The following is a 16,465-nucleotide window of genomic DNA, read 5'->3' on the forward strand; positions in this document are numbered from 1 at the left end:
TGGAGTTTTTCCTGCCAAAAAGTCTAGGTTTAGGATGCTTTCTGGAAAAGAAAATGCTAAGGTACAATACTTTTTCATCTAAAATTGATTTATTATCAAGTATGTTTACTGTAACATGTTAGAACTGTCAAATCACTAATCTGTAAGATCTTGAATGTGCCATGCAATTTACCATGCATTATTTCTGTCTTAATTTATTCAATTTTTTAATATATGCAGGAAGATATTTCAGCTGCACCAGCTGGCTGCTTGAAGAATATCTGTGTTTCTTTGAATTCAGTTGTCAAGAGTCATCCACAACTTTCATGGTATACATTTCCAGGATGGTGTACCTTGTTTATACTTGATAAATTGTTTGCTTTTTTCTTATTTATTCAATTTCTTATTTCTATCAGTCAAGACAATACTGTGGCTTCAGCTGCAGTTTCCAAAGATGGTACAAGGCAAGATTGTGAATATGCTGAAAAGTGCAGTCAAAGCACATTTCGTAGTGTGGCTGAATTATCACTTGGTAGTGAGAGGATATCTGAAATGGCTGTTGTTGATATGGTATTTTTGTTAGCATTTTCCCCTTTTATTTACTTGAAGAAAGTTCTGTGTCAGAATATAAATCTATTTATTTTCACAGGATAAAGCATTAAAAGGACTGGTTGCCTGTGAACCCCGTGCTTTTTCTGGTTTAGCTGCTGATTCTTCTGAAAAGTTCGGCAATTTTACTTCAATCTCTTCTGGCCATTTCTGCTCTGAATTTCATATTCCTGGGCAGAAGGCCCCACTGGATTTTACATTAAAAACTAATATGCAGATAGTGTCTTCTTCCTCTGTGAACTGGTGAGTGTGCTGGTATGTTCTGTGTTGTTGGTTCTCATCACAGTTACACATCTTACCTGTTTCTAGAGATTGTTTTCTTTACTTTAAGGGTGAAAAATAATGCTTCCTCATCTTTACTCTATTTTCATCTGGAATTTTTTTTGGACGTGATCTGATGCATGAAACTGGTGTTGAACTTAAATCATTCACTTGAGAAGCCTAGATAAGGGTTTTTGGTGGTTTAGGATGACTACCATAAAATACATTCTATGAAAAACAATGTAGCATCAATAAGTCTGTTGTATTTTTAGGAGGATTCCTCGTCCTTCTTTTGTGTTCCTTTATACTTAATACATTTATTGTTTCTGATAAAAAATATATATCCTCAAAAGGCAGGATACAATCACAAGGACACAATAACATATCAATATTTACTTTTATATATAAATTATATAATATCTGAAAATTATGAGTCTGGCTAGTTCATCTATTTTTTATACTAAATTGCATAGCTTAGAAGAAGCAACTCGTTCACTTGTATCCATGCTTAGAGCATCTCTAATGCAATACCAAAGTAGTTTATATATATGTGTGTGTGTGTGTGTGTGCACGCCAAAAAACAACTAAATTTTTAAATATTAGCACTCCAATGGGAGCTGTCATTATTTGGCTTTCCTTTTAGCATTGCCAAATGCAATGCCATCTTTGGCATTTGGTTGGAGAATGGTGGTTGATTGCATTGTGAGTCTGGTGCTAAAATTTGGCATCGTTAGTTTAATATTTAAGCTGGAGAGCAATTACCATTGCCAGAAAATAAGTTTGGCATTTGTTGTTTTATCTATTTGCATTGGAGATGCTCTTAGTGTGTAATATCTTTTTCTTTTCTTTTTTTAAATGCTTTTACTGTGCTCATTCTTATCATGCCAAATGTTTTTTTATTTTCTTTTTAAGATTTAAGGTTTTATCAAGATTATACCAGGCTTAACTGCAGGTAAATGATATGTTGTTGCTGTGACTTATTTAAATAGATTTCCTTATGTCATTGGATGAGGTTTTCAGAAACATGTAACACAATAAGTAGCGCATACAAAATTTATTAACAATGCAGTCACATACGCAAAAACAAAATTACTAATTGGACAACTACATAAATTGATTGAGGATATGGTCTTTAAATACGTAATTGCACTCGAGTGGTTTGGAGAATGATGACTGGCGTCCATTTGTTTTATTTTTATTTTTGATGGTAAGATTTGACTAACTTGTATGCCTAAACTTGATTACTCATTTATATTGGTTATTCCCTTCAAATTAAATTTCATGTCTGGCTAGTCTCATGCTTACTCCATTCTTGAAAATTATCTATACCATACCAATTTACTGAAAAACTGGACTGATGCAATATTGAGAGAAGTACAATTCGACATAACTTTTGTTTTTTCTGATTTTCAGGAATGTGAAGATAAGATAATGGGTTTGTTTTATTGTTTAGGTGGCTGGTAGTGCACTTTGTTTAATGCTATATGATGGAAACTTTAACTATAATGAATTTGTCAGTGCAATTCTTTGGTAATCTATCGTATTCAAAGCTATTGGTTATCTGTGTATAGAAGATGTTGTAGAAGAAAGAAGTAATCTAAAATTTTTATTTATGAACAAAATTTTACAAGCTTCAGTAGCAACTTCCTTTTTTCATAACTTTCTGGGGCATAGGCATGTTATTGTTTCGCCACGGGGAATGATTCAGGCTTGAGTGTGATTTACATTCAAATTGCTGTGAATTTTTTCTAAATAACCTATTTCACTTGTCTAGATGTCTCTCCCACAAAACTAAAATTATGTTAATTGAAATTTTGAGAGAATATCATATTTGCCAGCTAAGTGTTGACGGTGTTGGATTTTCTTTTGTAATATTTTGATGCTCTTTTGCTGAAGTATTTAGATCTCTTTTTTTTTTTTTCTTTCTGTCGAATCAATTTTTAAAAAATTCATACTTCGGTGCTAACATTTAATTAACCCACTTATATTTCTGCTTTTGGACACAGTTGCTATTTTTCCTTGAACAACAAATTTTTGTACTAATATTTGACTTGAAGAAATATCATTGAATTATGTCCAGACTATTCTGATTTCATTTGATATCATCTATTCTTTTTATATTTATTCCTAGATCATTGGTTCTATATTGTGTTGGTATTTGTAAGCATTACAAGGTTATGCATTAATAAAATATTCAGAAAACGATGATTTTGCCATATATATGGGTTATGTGTATGCAAATTGTTGCATAATCTATGTATGGACTAATGTATATTCCACCACACTTAGCATTAGGTTTTCGTAGAAGGTGATTTTAGCTAATCAACCTTATCTCGTTTTGCCATTCCTAGGTTTCATAGATTGAACATGTCTGCTACTTACAATGGTACAACCCTATCTACACCTCAATTTGGTTGTTCCAAGGATCAAAATATTAGCTGCTCCTCTGGGATCACTTCCACTGCCCAAATATTCAATTATAGAGCTTTGCACTCATGGGTGCACCCTCAGTCTTCTCTACCACCTTCTGTCATATCAGCATGGACCTTATCTGCTGCAGATGGAGGTTTGTGAACCAAATATTTTATTAGTATGAAATTTAAGTTTTTCTTTTCCTTTCTTTTCCTCAAGTTTTCTTACAACATATTTTCTTAGTCAATTTAGTGGAAACGGATTTCTTAATCAAACGACAACTAGTATGGGAAGACTCATTTCGAAGTCTCTATTACATGCTTAGAAAGAATATCTGTAATATCTTCTATGGTAATTACCTTCTTCCATGCTTCATAGTAGTTTTCAATTTTACGTAAGTTCTTGTAAGATTTCATATCTTGTTCATATGGAGCAACCTGCAGATTAATAGAATACCCTTTTAATCCCTTATGGTGAATGATCTTTTCTTGCGTTACCTGAAGTATTAGTTTATGTTTTGGGCTCAATTGCTTTGGCCAGTTGCTGTTTGGTTTTTGGAATACCATGGTCTTTGTCGTTGTGATGAAATTTCTGTGAGTATTTATGTTCTCTTTGTTCTTCCTGGCATTGCAATTATTTGGTGTACTAATTCTTATAAAAAGGGAAAAGATAGTATTATATAGAGAAAAATAAGCTGTTTGTTAGTTTGTGCATTAGTGCTTTTTTTTCTTCCTCTTGTTGGAGGAGTTGGAACAAAAGATAATAATATTACATGGAGAAAAATAAGTTGTTTGTTACTTTGTGCATTAGTGCCCTTTTTTCCCCTCTCTTGTGGGAGGAGTCACAACAATGTTGATTATTTTATGAATTTGAAGCAAATTGGCTATAGTTTTGAAATTTAATAATTTGTTAATGTCGAACTCAAGGCTACAAATGTTGGTTTAGTGGACATTTCGTGGTTCCTAAGTATAATAATGTTAATATATCTATGTTTATGCCAATGTCATCGTTGAGAAATATTTTTGGTGATTTGTATGAAAAAAGAAAGAAAGTATACTTTTAGTTAAACCTCAAAATTTATAATAATTTAGAAGTCTAAATTCTAAAATCTTAGAAAATTCGAAGACTTAATTGCATTGATTAAACAAAATTGGGTTTAAATTTATCACCATATAATTGAGTGAAGATTATGTCATGAAATGTGGGAATTTGTATGGAAAGGAAAATCTTAGCTTAGAGAAAATTTGGAAACTAAATTGCATTCATGTTGACCAAAACCAGGTTTAGATAGATGACAGGATAACACATTGAAGACTATATCATAAAAAAATCATGGAGTCTATTCTACTTTGTAATTCTAACACAGAATCTTGTGGAATATTATGATAGTCATTCACATGAAATAATATAGTCTGACACAATACACCACATTATATGTGATAGTCCTTCTGATGTCATGTCTTCCCGAATTTACTTCTCTTTGTCTTACTATCTCTAACATTAATAATACATAAACAATACCTTTTGATAAAAGATTGACATATTATAGGTTCAAGATGCTTATGGAGCAAAGTATCTTTTTGAGAGCTTTTTGTGATAATTTGACATGCATACTAACATTGGTATTTTCCCTTTTGTTGATCAAAATACCATGCTGGAAACAAATGAACAACAAAATTAAATGAGAAGTACAATGCATTCCTACTTGATACAACGCAAAATTTTTGGGTGCTTGAAATCATCATCTATGTCATGATTGAGTTGGTGTAGTCCCACTCCATGTATTCTTTTATGCCCATTGCTTTTTTTTTTTCATTGGTAATAAATGGGCTTGCATTAGAAAAGCCTAAAAAGGGCGAAAACAGTACATACAAAGTATACACACATGCCTCAAAAAAGCTAAGCAATAAGAAGACAAGGAAATGCCTTCTCCTTACTTGACAAACAACCAATCTATAAAATCAATCATAGACAAAGTGTGGTCCTCTATATGCACCCTAGCCCAATTCACAAAAGTATATATGAAAAAAGATTTAATTGCTTGGTTGGACCACTCAATGACATTGAAAGCTCTTCCATTCCTTTCCTTCCATAAATTCCACATTAAACTTAAGAGAGCAGCCTTCCATGCACTCTTCCTAATTGAGGAATGCATAACCCACTGCACACCGAAAATGGAATAAATCAAGTTCCACAACATTTTAGCCTTGCCATAGAACAAAATTAGGTGGTTAGTGGTTTCCTCCTCTTCTTTGCACAAGTAGCATCTATTCGAAATATTCCATCCCTTTCTTTTCAACTAGTTGAGAGTCAAAATTATGCTCCAAGACACTTCCTAAGCAAAAAAGCTCACCCTTCCTAGAGCCCAAGACCTCTAAATAATATTCCAGGAAAATTGATCTCTAGATACCCTCGTATAAGAGCCATAAAGGGAGCTAACTTAAAATTTGCCATTCTTACTCTCTCTCTAACTCAGAATGTCGTCCACTTTTCTTCTCATAACAAAGGGTTGAAGCTTGCAAAACAAAGACTCAACTTCTCCCATCTCTTAATCATTAAGATATCTTGAAAAGCGGGTCTCCAGCTACCTAAATCCCCTCTCTCCTCCCAAGCTTTTGAGACCTAATTGTGTTTGTTTATTGCCATAGAAATAAGCTAGGGAAAGCTTCTTTCAAGGGTTGGTCTTCACACCAAAAGTCTTTCCAAAACTTAACCCTTCTCTCATTCCCAGCTATCAAGTGGGATCAACTTCTTATGTCCTCTCATTCATTTCTGATGGCTTTCCACATCACCACACCATGACCTCCTCTTACTCCTTTTGAACACTAACCCCTTTCTCTACTCCAAACTTCCAATGATAATTTGTTTTCAAAGGGGCCAACTCTCTTTCTTCTGCAAATCTCCAACTCCACTTACCAAGGCTTTATTAAGGGCCACAAGACTATGAATTCCTAAGCTTCCCTCCTTATTTCCACAAACCAAATTCCAATTCACCAAACGAGGCCTTCTCTTTAGAGCACCACCACCCCATAAAAAATCCCGTTGGATCTTTTCGAGTCTTGCACACTTTTTTTTTTTTTTTAATCAAGGTAAGCCTCCCACCCTTAGATATGTATCGCCTTTTTCACATTGTTAATTTTTTTTCTGAATCTCTGTTCCACTGCATCCCAACCCTACGAGATTTAAAAGGGGCATCCAAAGGAAGACCCAAATAAGAAGTGGGAAGCTTCCCTACTCTACACCCCATCACCAAAGCATCATTCTCCAAAGTCTTTAGGCCCTTACAAGAATAACCTCACTTTATCCATATTTGCTTTTAATTCAGAAAGCATCTCGAACCACATTGACAACTCAAATATCTCAACTGGTCACTGTTGGCCTTACAAAAGATTAATGTGTCGTCGACAAACAGAAAATGGGACACATCCCTCCTTTCTCCACTTCTCCTTTCCACCTTAAACCTTAAAATGAAGTCATTGCATTTGGCTGGGAACAACAACTGACTAAGAGCCTCCATAACCAAAATTAATAGATAGGGGGATAGCAAGTCGCCTTGTCTTAAGCCCCTAAAACTGTGAAAAAAGCATGAAGAGGTTCTATTGATATGAACAGAAAAGCTAGCTATGGAAATATACCAATTGATCTAACTTATCCACCTTTGCCCAAACCCCACTTTGGACATAACTGATAGAAATAAATCCCAATTGACATGATCATAAACCTTCTCAATGTCCATTTTTCAAAGGAAACCAGGAATATTGCTCTTTAACCTAGAGTCAACAACCTTAATAGCACTGACCATAGTGTCTAAAATTTGTCTACCTTGAATGAAGGCATGTTGATTTCACTTCCCCTGTTGTTATCTTTACCTTATTTGCCAAAACTTTGACTAATAGCTTATACAAACCCTCAACCAAACTAATTGGTCTAAAGTCTTTCAAATCTTTGCTCTCCCTTTTTTGGAATCAAAACCAAGAAGGTGGAATTTAGGTTTCTTTGGAATGTGCCATGAAGAAAGAACTCTTTAAAGAAAGGTATGATCTCCGGTTTGGTAAAATCCCAACAAAAATGTCAAAAAGCCATGTTAAAACTGTCTGGACCTAGAGCTTTACCACCAGAGAGACTACTCAGGGCTTCAAAAACTTCCCCTTTGAAAAAGGAACCTCTAGACTTTTGGATCTATCTTACCCCAACACTTCAAAGCGTAAACCCTTACACTCGGTCTCCAATCCCCTGTTTCCAAGAGAAGAGTATGATTGGCATTGCACACCCTAGCTTTAATCTCCTCATCATCAATTAGAGTAACCCCATTTGTTCTCACCTTGGTTAACAAATTCCTTCTTGCATGAGCATTGGCCATCTGTGAAAAAACTTGGTGTTCTTGTCTCCATCTCTTAACCAAATTTCCTAGATTTTTGTCTCCATGAAGTTTCTTCCAATAAAACCCACTTCTTATAATCCTCAAAGGCGCCCTTTTTAGCCTCTGCCTCCTCAAGAGAAAGACGACATTCTCTCTTAGAGTCTTAGAATTGAACACAAGAAAAGGCTTATGATTTGTTAAAGAAGACATTGCTAAAACCTTCTTTTTTCCACACTCTAAGATCCCTTTTAAGAGCTTTTAATTTCTTAATGAGGCAGTGATTGCTAAAGCTAGTAACCGTATACCCAGTCCACCAATTTCTCACAAGCTCTTTGAAGCCATCAGTCAAAAGCCACATATTCTCAGATCTAAAGGGGATCTTACACTTTTGACTCCTCCACCCTCAGAATAATGGGACAATGGTCAAAAGCTAGCCTAGGAAAGCGAATTGAGAAATACTCAAAAAATGGTTATCCTACTCATCAGAGACTAAGAAGCAGTCCAACCTAGAAGCTGCTTGAGAATTAAACCATCACACCATGTGAATGAATCTCCAGAAAGAGGAAGGTCCTTCAAACTCAACTCCTTTATGACATCTAAGACCCTCCTCATATCTGTCATAAATCTGAATTTGTTCATTCTTTCCCTTGGAAATCTAACAAGGTTAAAATACCTTCTATGCACTAGGGATCATCCCATAGACCTTTGATAGCTCCCAATTCATCCCCGAAATCCTTTTTTTCCCCATTAAAACTAGATCATAGACTCCTATGAACACCCAGACAAAATCATCTTCAACATTTCTAAAGTGACATGAAATGGAGAACCCACCACACTCCACTGCAATAGGTCCAAAACTCTATTGTCCTAAAAAATCAAAATGCATCTTGACGCTCCTCTAGCATCAATTGCACCTTAGTTCAAAAACCTTCCAACACCTAAGCTTCTTACCACCTGTAACTTCATCTCTTGCACCTTAGTCTCTAGAAGGCAAACTAGATCTACCTTCTGAGTCATAACCACAGACTTGATCAATTTCCTTTTTTTCTCATCGTTGAGTTCTCGTACATTCCAGGAAAGGATTTTAATCTTCATCAATCAATTGGAACCAAATCCTAATTGTTCCTACCATTCCTTCTAGAAGAGAGCAATGAACTTTCATAATTGATTGAACAATCTAGTCTCCTTAGCTCCCTTTTGAAATGAGAGGAGGACACACATTTCTTCTTCCCCCTCTACTAGGAATCCCACATCTAACTTTCCTCTTTAACTTCCTCAACAAAGACTAGATTTCCTTTTCAAACCCCTGAATCGGCATCCCCAAAAATCTATTAAAATCTACTAGCTTGGTGAAGTCCTTGTTTGAAAGCGGGTCCTTGCATTCCACACCATTGGATCCCACCTCTTGAGTTGAGGCTGAAGCATCGTTACCCCCGACTCAACTCCACTCTCTTGATTGGGGGAAAAATTCTCTAGGAAGACCACAACTTAGCCATCTTGAAAAACCATTGATAGAGGCTTTTTCACAGCATCAACCAAAATTTCCAACACTTCCCCTCCCAACTCAGAAAAATCTTCTCCCCGCTCAATACCCATGATCTCTTAGCAGACTCCTTGATTGTAGTTTCTCGTCACCTAGAAAGGAGTAGAAGAAGAAGAAGGCCCTTCTCCAGGATTGAGTCCAAGAGAGCGTACCTTGAAATCTGAGTGCTTTATCTAAAATAGCTTTGTTGGCTAAAGGCTTATCATTGTCTCCATGGAAGGCAACTTTGACATGCAAGGATTAGAAGCGATTAACAGGCTACTAGGGCTCCAACAACCTCTTTTTTTTCTGGAGAGCACGAAAGGAGTGGACTCAATGGTAGTAGCCTTGAGGCCCATCTCCCTTCCATTTTTAAAGCTCACCTGACCCACTTTAAAAGGAGCTTGGGCCTATCCAAAGTTGATCTTTGGCCCCCTCCATCTCCATAGAGCCTAACTTGACCTAAGGCCCAACAAAAAGGCCAAGGCCTCATCTACTAACCCACATGGCTCCTCCCCAACGATAGAAGGGGAAGGATGGGTTTTTGTAGAAACTTTGATTCCCATCTTTTTGGGTACCACTTTTTCTTTTTGTAGAGTTCGATGGATTGAGAGACAACACTTGAGCTTCCACTCTTTTAGAAACCATTCTTTCACTCTCAAATAGGCGCATGACCTTGCCCTACTCTCTTTTTCTACCCTCGTTTCTCTACAACTCTGAGAAGACTGCACCTCACTCTTCAATGGAGGAATCTCCCACCACAATTGAATTGCGAAACAAGAGGATGTAGAGTTTGATGGATCAAGAGATGACACTTGGGCTTCCACTTTTTCAAAAAACCCTTCTTCCACACTTCAGACAAGTGCGTGACCTTACCCTACCCTCTTCTCCTACCCTCCCCTCTTTGCAACTTTGAGAAGACTACACCTCACTCTTCCATGGAGGAATCTCCCACCATAACTGAATCGTGAAACAAGAGGAACCCACCATCACCTACAAAGAACTAGGTAACTTCCCTTGATCCTAGGAAGAATCCTCGCCCATTGCGAATTCCTACACTCCGTCGTATCCTCATCGATAGCCACAAGACTCTCATAAGCTTCTCCTAATCTTTTGAACAAACCTTTTCCCCAAAGATGCAAGGGAAGGCCCAAAACCCTTACCCACACCTCTCGAACATCCCTTGCCTCCATGAGGCAACCCATAGATGGATTCCACCACTTTAGTGGAAGACTTTTTCCATTGAACCATTTCACCCCCGAGTGGAACACCCTCTTAGCTTCAACTACATCTTCAAACTTGAACAGAATAAGGGATCCTCCCAACAATGCTAAGTGGAGTTTTCCTTTCAACTTCCAATTGAACTATGCCTAGTTCCTAAGAGAGACAAGGTTAGGAGGCTGGTCAAAAAGCCCCCCCATCTTCCCTCAAGATTCCTGTTCAAGACTTCCTTGTTTTTGTTGATCACCTCCTTTTTTATTTCAATCCATGGAGTGTTACACTATTCAGAAGAACTAGAGATCTCCACCTCTGCTACCGAGTACTCATTCCCATCATCACCCCTCTAAGAACCAACCCCTTCGAAGAGGTAGCTTTGGCTCCTCCACTCTCCTTAGGGTCGTGGAAACACCAAGGCTTCTTAGCTTGCTAGACAGGATTTTCCACCCCCCTACGAATCCCCTTCCTTTAGGAAACACCAAGGAAAACTTTTTTCCTTCCACTTCCTAAATAGAACAAAGTAGAAACCGCCTTGCTCCTATTATTGCTCAAATCTAGCAAATGGTGTCTACCCCACTCCACCCAAGACTTTCTGAAAAGCTCCCCATCTTTGAGAGCACAGCAGGTCTCAGCCCCTTCCACCAGCAAAGCCAAGCCCTTACCCCACTGAATCTAATAGATGATGAAAAGTTTGGACCCCTTTCACAAATCTTCCCAATCACCTTCCTTTTGGTCTCCTCGATTAAATCCTCAAAGCTCTTTGATTCAACGCCAAACCAACACTTATCTCCAGGAGAAACCACTGACATTTTTCAATCCCATGAAAAAACAGGAGTTTTTTTTTCCTTTTATGCCCATTGCTGAGTATGAAGACAGCTAGTTGTCATCTATCATTCTCACATCTTCCATACACAATCATTTTCACATGTTCCTTACATCTAGCTTGAAGGTCTATCTTGATTCTTGATGGTTTTGAATATTCATAATGATCTTGTTCATATAATCATGTGGTAGGGGCTGACAATTCATCACTGGTTTACATATTGTAGTGTTATGACACTGTAACTACATTTGCTGCTTCATAACCACTACAATTTCTTTGGCAATTTGGCTTGCCTAGGCCATGCTTTTGCAATGGCTAGTTTCTTTCCTATTTTTCTTTAGGAATTTTCAGTACATAAATTACATATAAAGCAATTTAGAGATGTGGTGATTTCATCATATTATTTTTGTTTGTGTACTCTAGAGTTTATTTATTATTCTCTGGAAGCTCTAATTATAACATTGAAATTGTAAGAAACTTCTTTCTTTCTCCTTAGAATGCCCTACACCATGACTTATGTGGACCATAATGTTAGAGCCTTTTGGTCGTTCAGGTTGTAATAGGAGCAAAATGTGCATGATCCATTCATTTTGGATTTTTATGCTCTCCCCTTTTTTTTGGGGTTTTGTTCTTTCTTTGTCTTGCCTTTTGTTTTTTTAGGGTTTTTTTATTAGTTAAATTTATTTTGTATATCACACTATACACTGATTTTTCTGTTTTATTGGAAACTTTCTAGTTTGTACTTCACAAATTGTGGTGGTGTTTGCTGGTGGTGACGGCTTAGGAGGAACGAAACAGTTCTCTAATGCTTATATCTCCCAGTCAACAAGAGGCTTAAGGTCATTGTTGAGAGAGCATGTAAGATGTATCTCTTTCATCTTTTAAAATTTGCATGGATAGGAAGTTTATTTTCTCTTTATGGAACATGTTCATAAACAATTTTCATGTGGAAAATATGTTTTTTCTCACTCTAAATGCTAATTCGAGTTTTTTCTGTTTGAATGTAAAAATTAGTTCCTGAAATAAGATATTACTTTTTTTTTTTTTGCACTTGGTATTAACTGAGGTAGTGGCATTGAAATAGAAATCATGGGGGTGCTTATTTTGACTTAAAACCTGGAAATAGTTGCTGCTTCTTTGCTAGAGGTTTAAATATGAGGTTTATAAAATTGTAACAAAAATGAGTGCAGTGACAAAATATTTTGTGTTCTTTCTGCAAACTTCAAAGCTAATCTGGGAATGATAATTTTAAACCATTCTTGTGGAATTAAGATGATTACCAAATTTATTGATTTTGAGAATGTTGATATTTATTAAGGACCTTGATCTGCTGACCAAGTGGCTAACTGTTAGATCATTAGAGATAATTTATCAGGGACCTTGATTGGCTGGCCAGATGGTTTACCGTGTTTGACTTTTACCAAGTAAAAAAAAAAACTGTCATCCTTGATTTTAGTGAGGCATTGGCTGCTCTCTATTTTTGGTTTTCTCATAATTTTGTCTTATATAATAGGCCAACAATGTATATCAAGTTAAGTTGACTTAGGCTAAAGCCTTAATGTTCCACTGGACATGCAACCTTCTCTTGCTTGTACTTGGCTCAATAATGGGGATTAAACAAGCAATGAGGTTCGAACTTATTGCCCCTTAGAAACCAAAGCTCTTGTACAATATTATGCTGACTTGGAGTAAAATCCTAACTGTCTTCTCATTTTTTATTTTGTAAGTTCTCGATTCATATAAGAAAATGAAAGAAAATTTTAATCAATAAAGAAATTTCTATATTTAGGTAAGGATGCATGAGACTATGTGTGACAGGCGGTGATACCTGGATTCTCAATTTTGCTGAAAGTAACCTTGTTGACAAAAATGACAGGGGTATTGTTGTGGGATCCTCATGGGATATATTATTATTATTTTTTACTTGGGACTAGATAATTGTCAGTAATTTTTAAAGTGAAATTTTTTGGAACTTGGGTCTTTAAGAGATGAATTCAAACTAAAAACAAGGAATTGAGTGTTGTTGAGGAGATTCAAGGATAAGAGAAAAAAAGGGCTTTTATGAGGATATTTAAAGATAAAAAAAAGGGGTCTACCTGGGCAGGTGGGGTGATAGAAAACAAGTCTCTTGGTACTTCATTAGCATAAATTTGTTACTTTTAGAATAATAACATTTAAAGAGATGATAAATCAAAACAAAGGTAATAAAATAAAAGTAAAGGGATGGATATGGATAAATAATAAAAAATATATTGATATAAAATAAAATTAGTGAAAGAAATATGTATGCATATTGTATATTAACAAAATTTGAAATTTCCAATGAAAAAACATGACATACGATATAAATTAAATTTTTTGGTACATTTCCTTCATGCGTAGGAGTAATATGACTTGAATTGCTAAAGGGTAATATTATGGATTCCACGGCGAATAAAGTAGATATAGATCTAAGTAAGCACTCAAATATTTGACTTTTGACCATGTCCAAGTATCTGTACCATTGTTAAGTTCCTTTCAGCCAAGTCCTTGTATCTTAGAGTTTGTGAATTTGAATGATTAGATGTGTAACACATCCCTGCATCTAATACTTGCAACTAAATCCTTGTAACATATGTGGCAAGCAGACATAATTTGTGATTGTTTCTATCTGTTGCATGTGCGATCAGGGGCTGCTTGGATTGTTTTAGGGCAGTGTATCTGATTTCAATTTGATATAATTGGGTTCAAAGAACTCAGAAACAAATATGGAAGCTCAGAACAATAATTGATTTTTTCATTTTGATTCAGCATAATGATGGGTTCAAATGCGGATCAAAGTTGAAAATCTTGGTAACCTAGTGGGCAAACCCCAACTTTGCAACCATGTAATGAGTTATGTGCTTATGAATTGGTGCCTGTCATATATGCTCTCTTCTTTTCAGGATGTTGGACCTCTGAGATTATGATATTAAGGGCTTGCAGTGCTAACCATTTTAACTAATTAATCTCTGTTTTGGATTTTACATATATTTTTTTCCATGTTTGTAATATTTTTTTAATCCAGTGAACTAACTTTTTCTTTTGTCTGTATATTATGAAAACTAGGATGTTTGTTTCTCTATGCCTCTTTGCCGTTCTAAAGTAGAACAAGTCACTACTGAAGACCTGGTTGAGCTCTCGGAGATTGAGAAACGCAATCTGGGCCAGGTTTTTGTCTATGCTTTTAATTTTGATAGTCTTTTATCTTTCACCTTGCTGAACTTATGCCTGGAATAGAACATGGGGTGCCTTTCTCTGCCATTTGTGGAACTTCCATGCTTGCTTAGACTACTTGCTTGTTACAGTTGCCTCAATGGGATTTTCTTAGGCATTTAGTTTATGACAAATTTATGAGCAGCAAGGGCAAAATATAAAGAAGCAGTTCCAAAAAGCTTCATGTTTGATGTGATGTCCATTACTGTTTTTTTTTTTTTTTTTCTTTTCCAAAATTTGATTATGAAAATCTCCTTAGTTACAGAAGTATACCTACTTCTCCTGATGTTGTTCTTTGTGATTTATCACTCATTGGTGATTCTCATTTCAATTCAGACTTGACGTCTTGGTTCCATATCTGATGTGGATAACAGTCCACAGTCTTTGCTGTCTTTCAGTGGAAACAAGAATGTGCATGCTTTATATGACTTTATGCTAAATTATAGGTAAATACCTAGCTAATGTCTGAAGCACTACATCTCTCTAGTAAGTTAGGTACTTTGTCTATATCTCTGTTCTCTTTTATTGTCAAGGGTTCTTCATTTCTTATGGCTGTTTCCAGATCTTTCTTGACCTCCTTGACAAGTGTGGATGTTCCTCTTCTGTATTCACCTATTCCATTTCAGAATGCTGCTCTTTCTGCTCCAGAGGCAAGTGTAATTTTATTCAAATTTAATTGTTTCCCTTGGCCATGAATGCATTTCCAAGAGCAAATATACGTCTCAGCCAGATTCTCGCATAAACAGTGGCCAACAGTTGGATGTTTAGATCCACCATATTGAAAATACATCCAAACTATTTCTGTGCATATGGGTAGGGTAGTCCAAAACTTTGAACCTTCTAACGGCAAGTGCTTCCCTGGTACTGCTTTGTGTTCTCAAAGTTTCATCAAATAGGATCCCTGAACTTTGTTGTAACATGATTGAAGTAACTTTGATCAATCCTTATTCCACCTTTTCTTATTGTTATAATCATTTATCAACCTTTCCTTGTATCTGCATCTGACACGAAGAGGTCCAATGCATGTATTACTGCCTTCTCATCTAATATAACCTACTCAGAATACATTGCTTTTCTTTTATAGGATTACCGATTACCTTGGAAGCAGAGTAGTCATCCTTTGAAATTAGAGCAAAATGGTTCTTTATAAATTTTAATACTTGTACAACGATAAATATTTATTATGATTAATTTTAGTTGCTTGGTTTTCCTTGCTAATTCCTGTGGGGTAGGTGCTAGGAATTTTTCAGCAGTGGCCTTCTTTTGCAGGTCAATTGCAGGGAGTTGAAGAGAGCTGATGATGTTGCTTTTCCTCTTAAAGGATCCAAAATGAAAGACGAAGCAAATGAAAGTGTTTCGGCTGGTCTCTCCTACAGCATTGAAATCAAGGATGCTTACATTCCTCCGTGGATAATATCCAGTTTATGTGCAACCATGGGTTCTGAAGGGAGGAGCTTTGCGGCAAGGTATGACAAATTTTGTCACTGTGCCTGATTATTTTCTATGATTAGCCCTGATCTCACCACAAAAGAAGAATAAATATATGTAACTGGGAGCTTTGGCTTTCAGTTATTCATCTTACTGGAAATCATGTCATTAGATGTTATTTTACGCACTTGTTCATGCTTGTTAGCATTACCAGCTGGCTAACAAGAATAAGCTAACTTTGTGTGTGCGTGCGCGCGTGTGCACAGAGTTTTACAACAGAGCCTACTTCAATTGGCCTAAATGCTGCGCTTGAAACTGTTGGCCTGAAAGCCGACACCCAAGCAGCAACAGGTGAAGCCATACAAGAAAGCACATATGCATCTGGAATTCCGGAGGCTGTTGTAACTTGTCACATGCATTCGACCTTCTTAAAAGGCTTGAAATATGCCAATGGTTCTTTTACTGCTTGTCTTTAGCCTGTATAACAAATCTGTTTTCCTTGATCAAGTGATTCAACTATATGTTGCTCATCAATTGCCCTGTTCGCCCTCATTATTATTATTGTACTATCATATTTTTTTTTCTAAGTCTTATTTTTATACACATCCTTAAAAATATT

The 16,465-nt window shown here is 36.2% G+C and overlaps 1 protein-coding gene across 1 annotated transcript; it reads left to right on the forward strand.

Annotated features, from left to right (window-relative positions):
• Positions 1 to 10: 10 nt before the first annotated feature.
• On the forward strand, positions 11 to 16,393 carry LOC117915024. The gene is made up of 11 exons (XM_034830569.1): positions 11 to 61; positions 220 to 308; positions 396 to 549; positions 629 to 831; positions 3,201 to 3,415; positions 3,505 to 3,612; positions 11,921 to 12,042; positions 14,272 to 14,373; positions 14,981 to 15,068; positions 15,740 to 15,884; positions 16,113 to 16,393. Exons 1-11 carry the CDS (start codon positions 35 to 37, stop codon positions 16,144 to 16,146), a joined length of 1,287 nt encoding a protein of 428 aa, XP_034686460.1. The 5' UTR covers positions 11 to 34; the 3' UTR covers positions 16,147 to 16,393.
• The last annotated feature ends 72 nt before the right edge of the window (positions 16,394 to 16,465 follow it).

This window comes from Vitis riparia, chromosome 5 (assembly GCF_004353265.1).
Source record: "Vitis riparia cultivar Riparia Gloire de Montpellier isolate 1030 chromosome 5, EGFV_Vit.rip_1.0, whole genome shotgun sequence".
Lineage (NCBI taxonomy): Eukaryota > Viridiplantae > Streptophyta > Magnoliopsida > Vitales > Vitaceae > Vitis > Vitis riparia.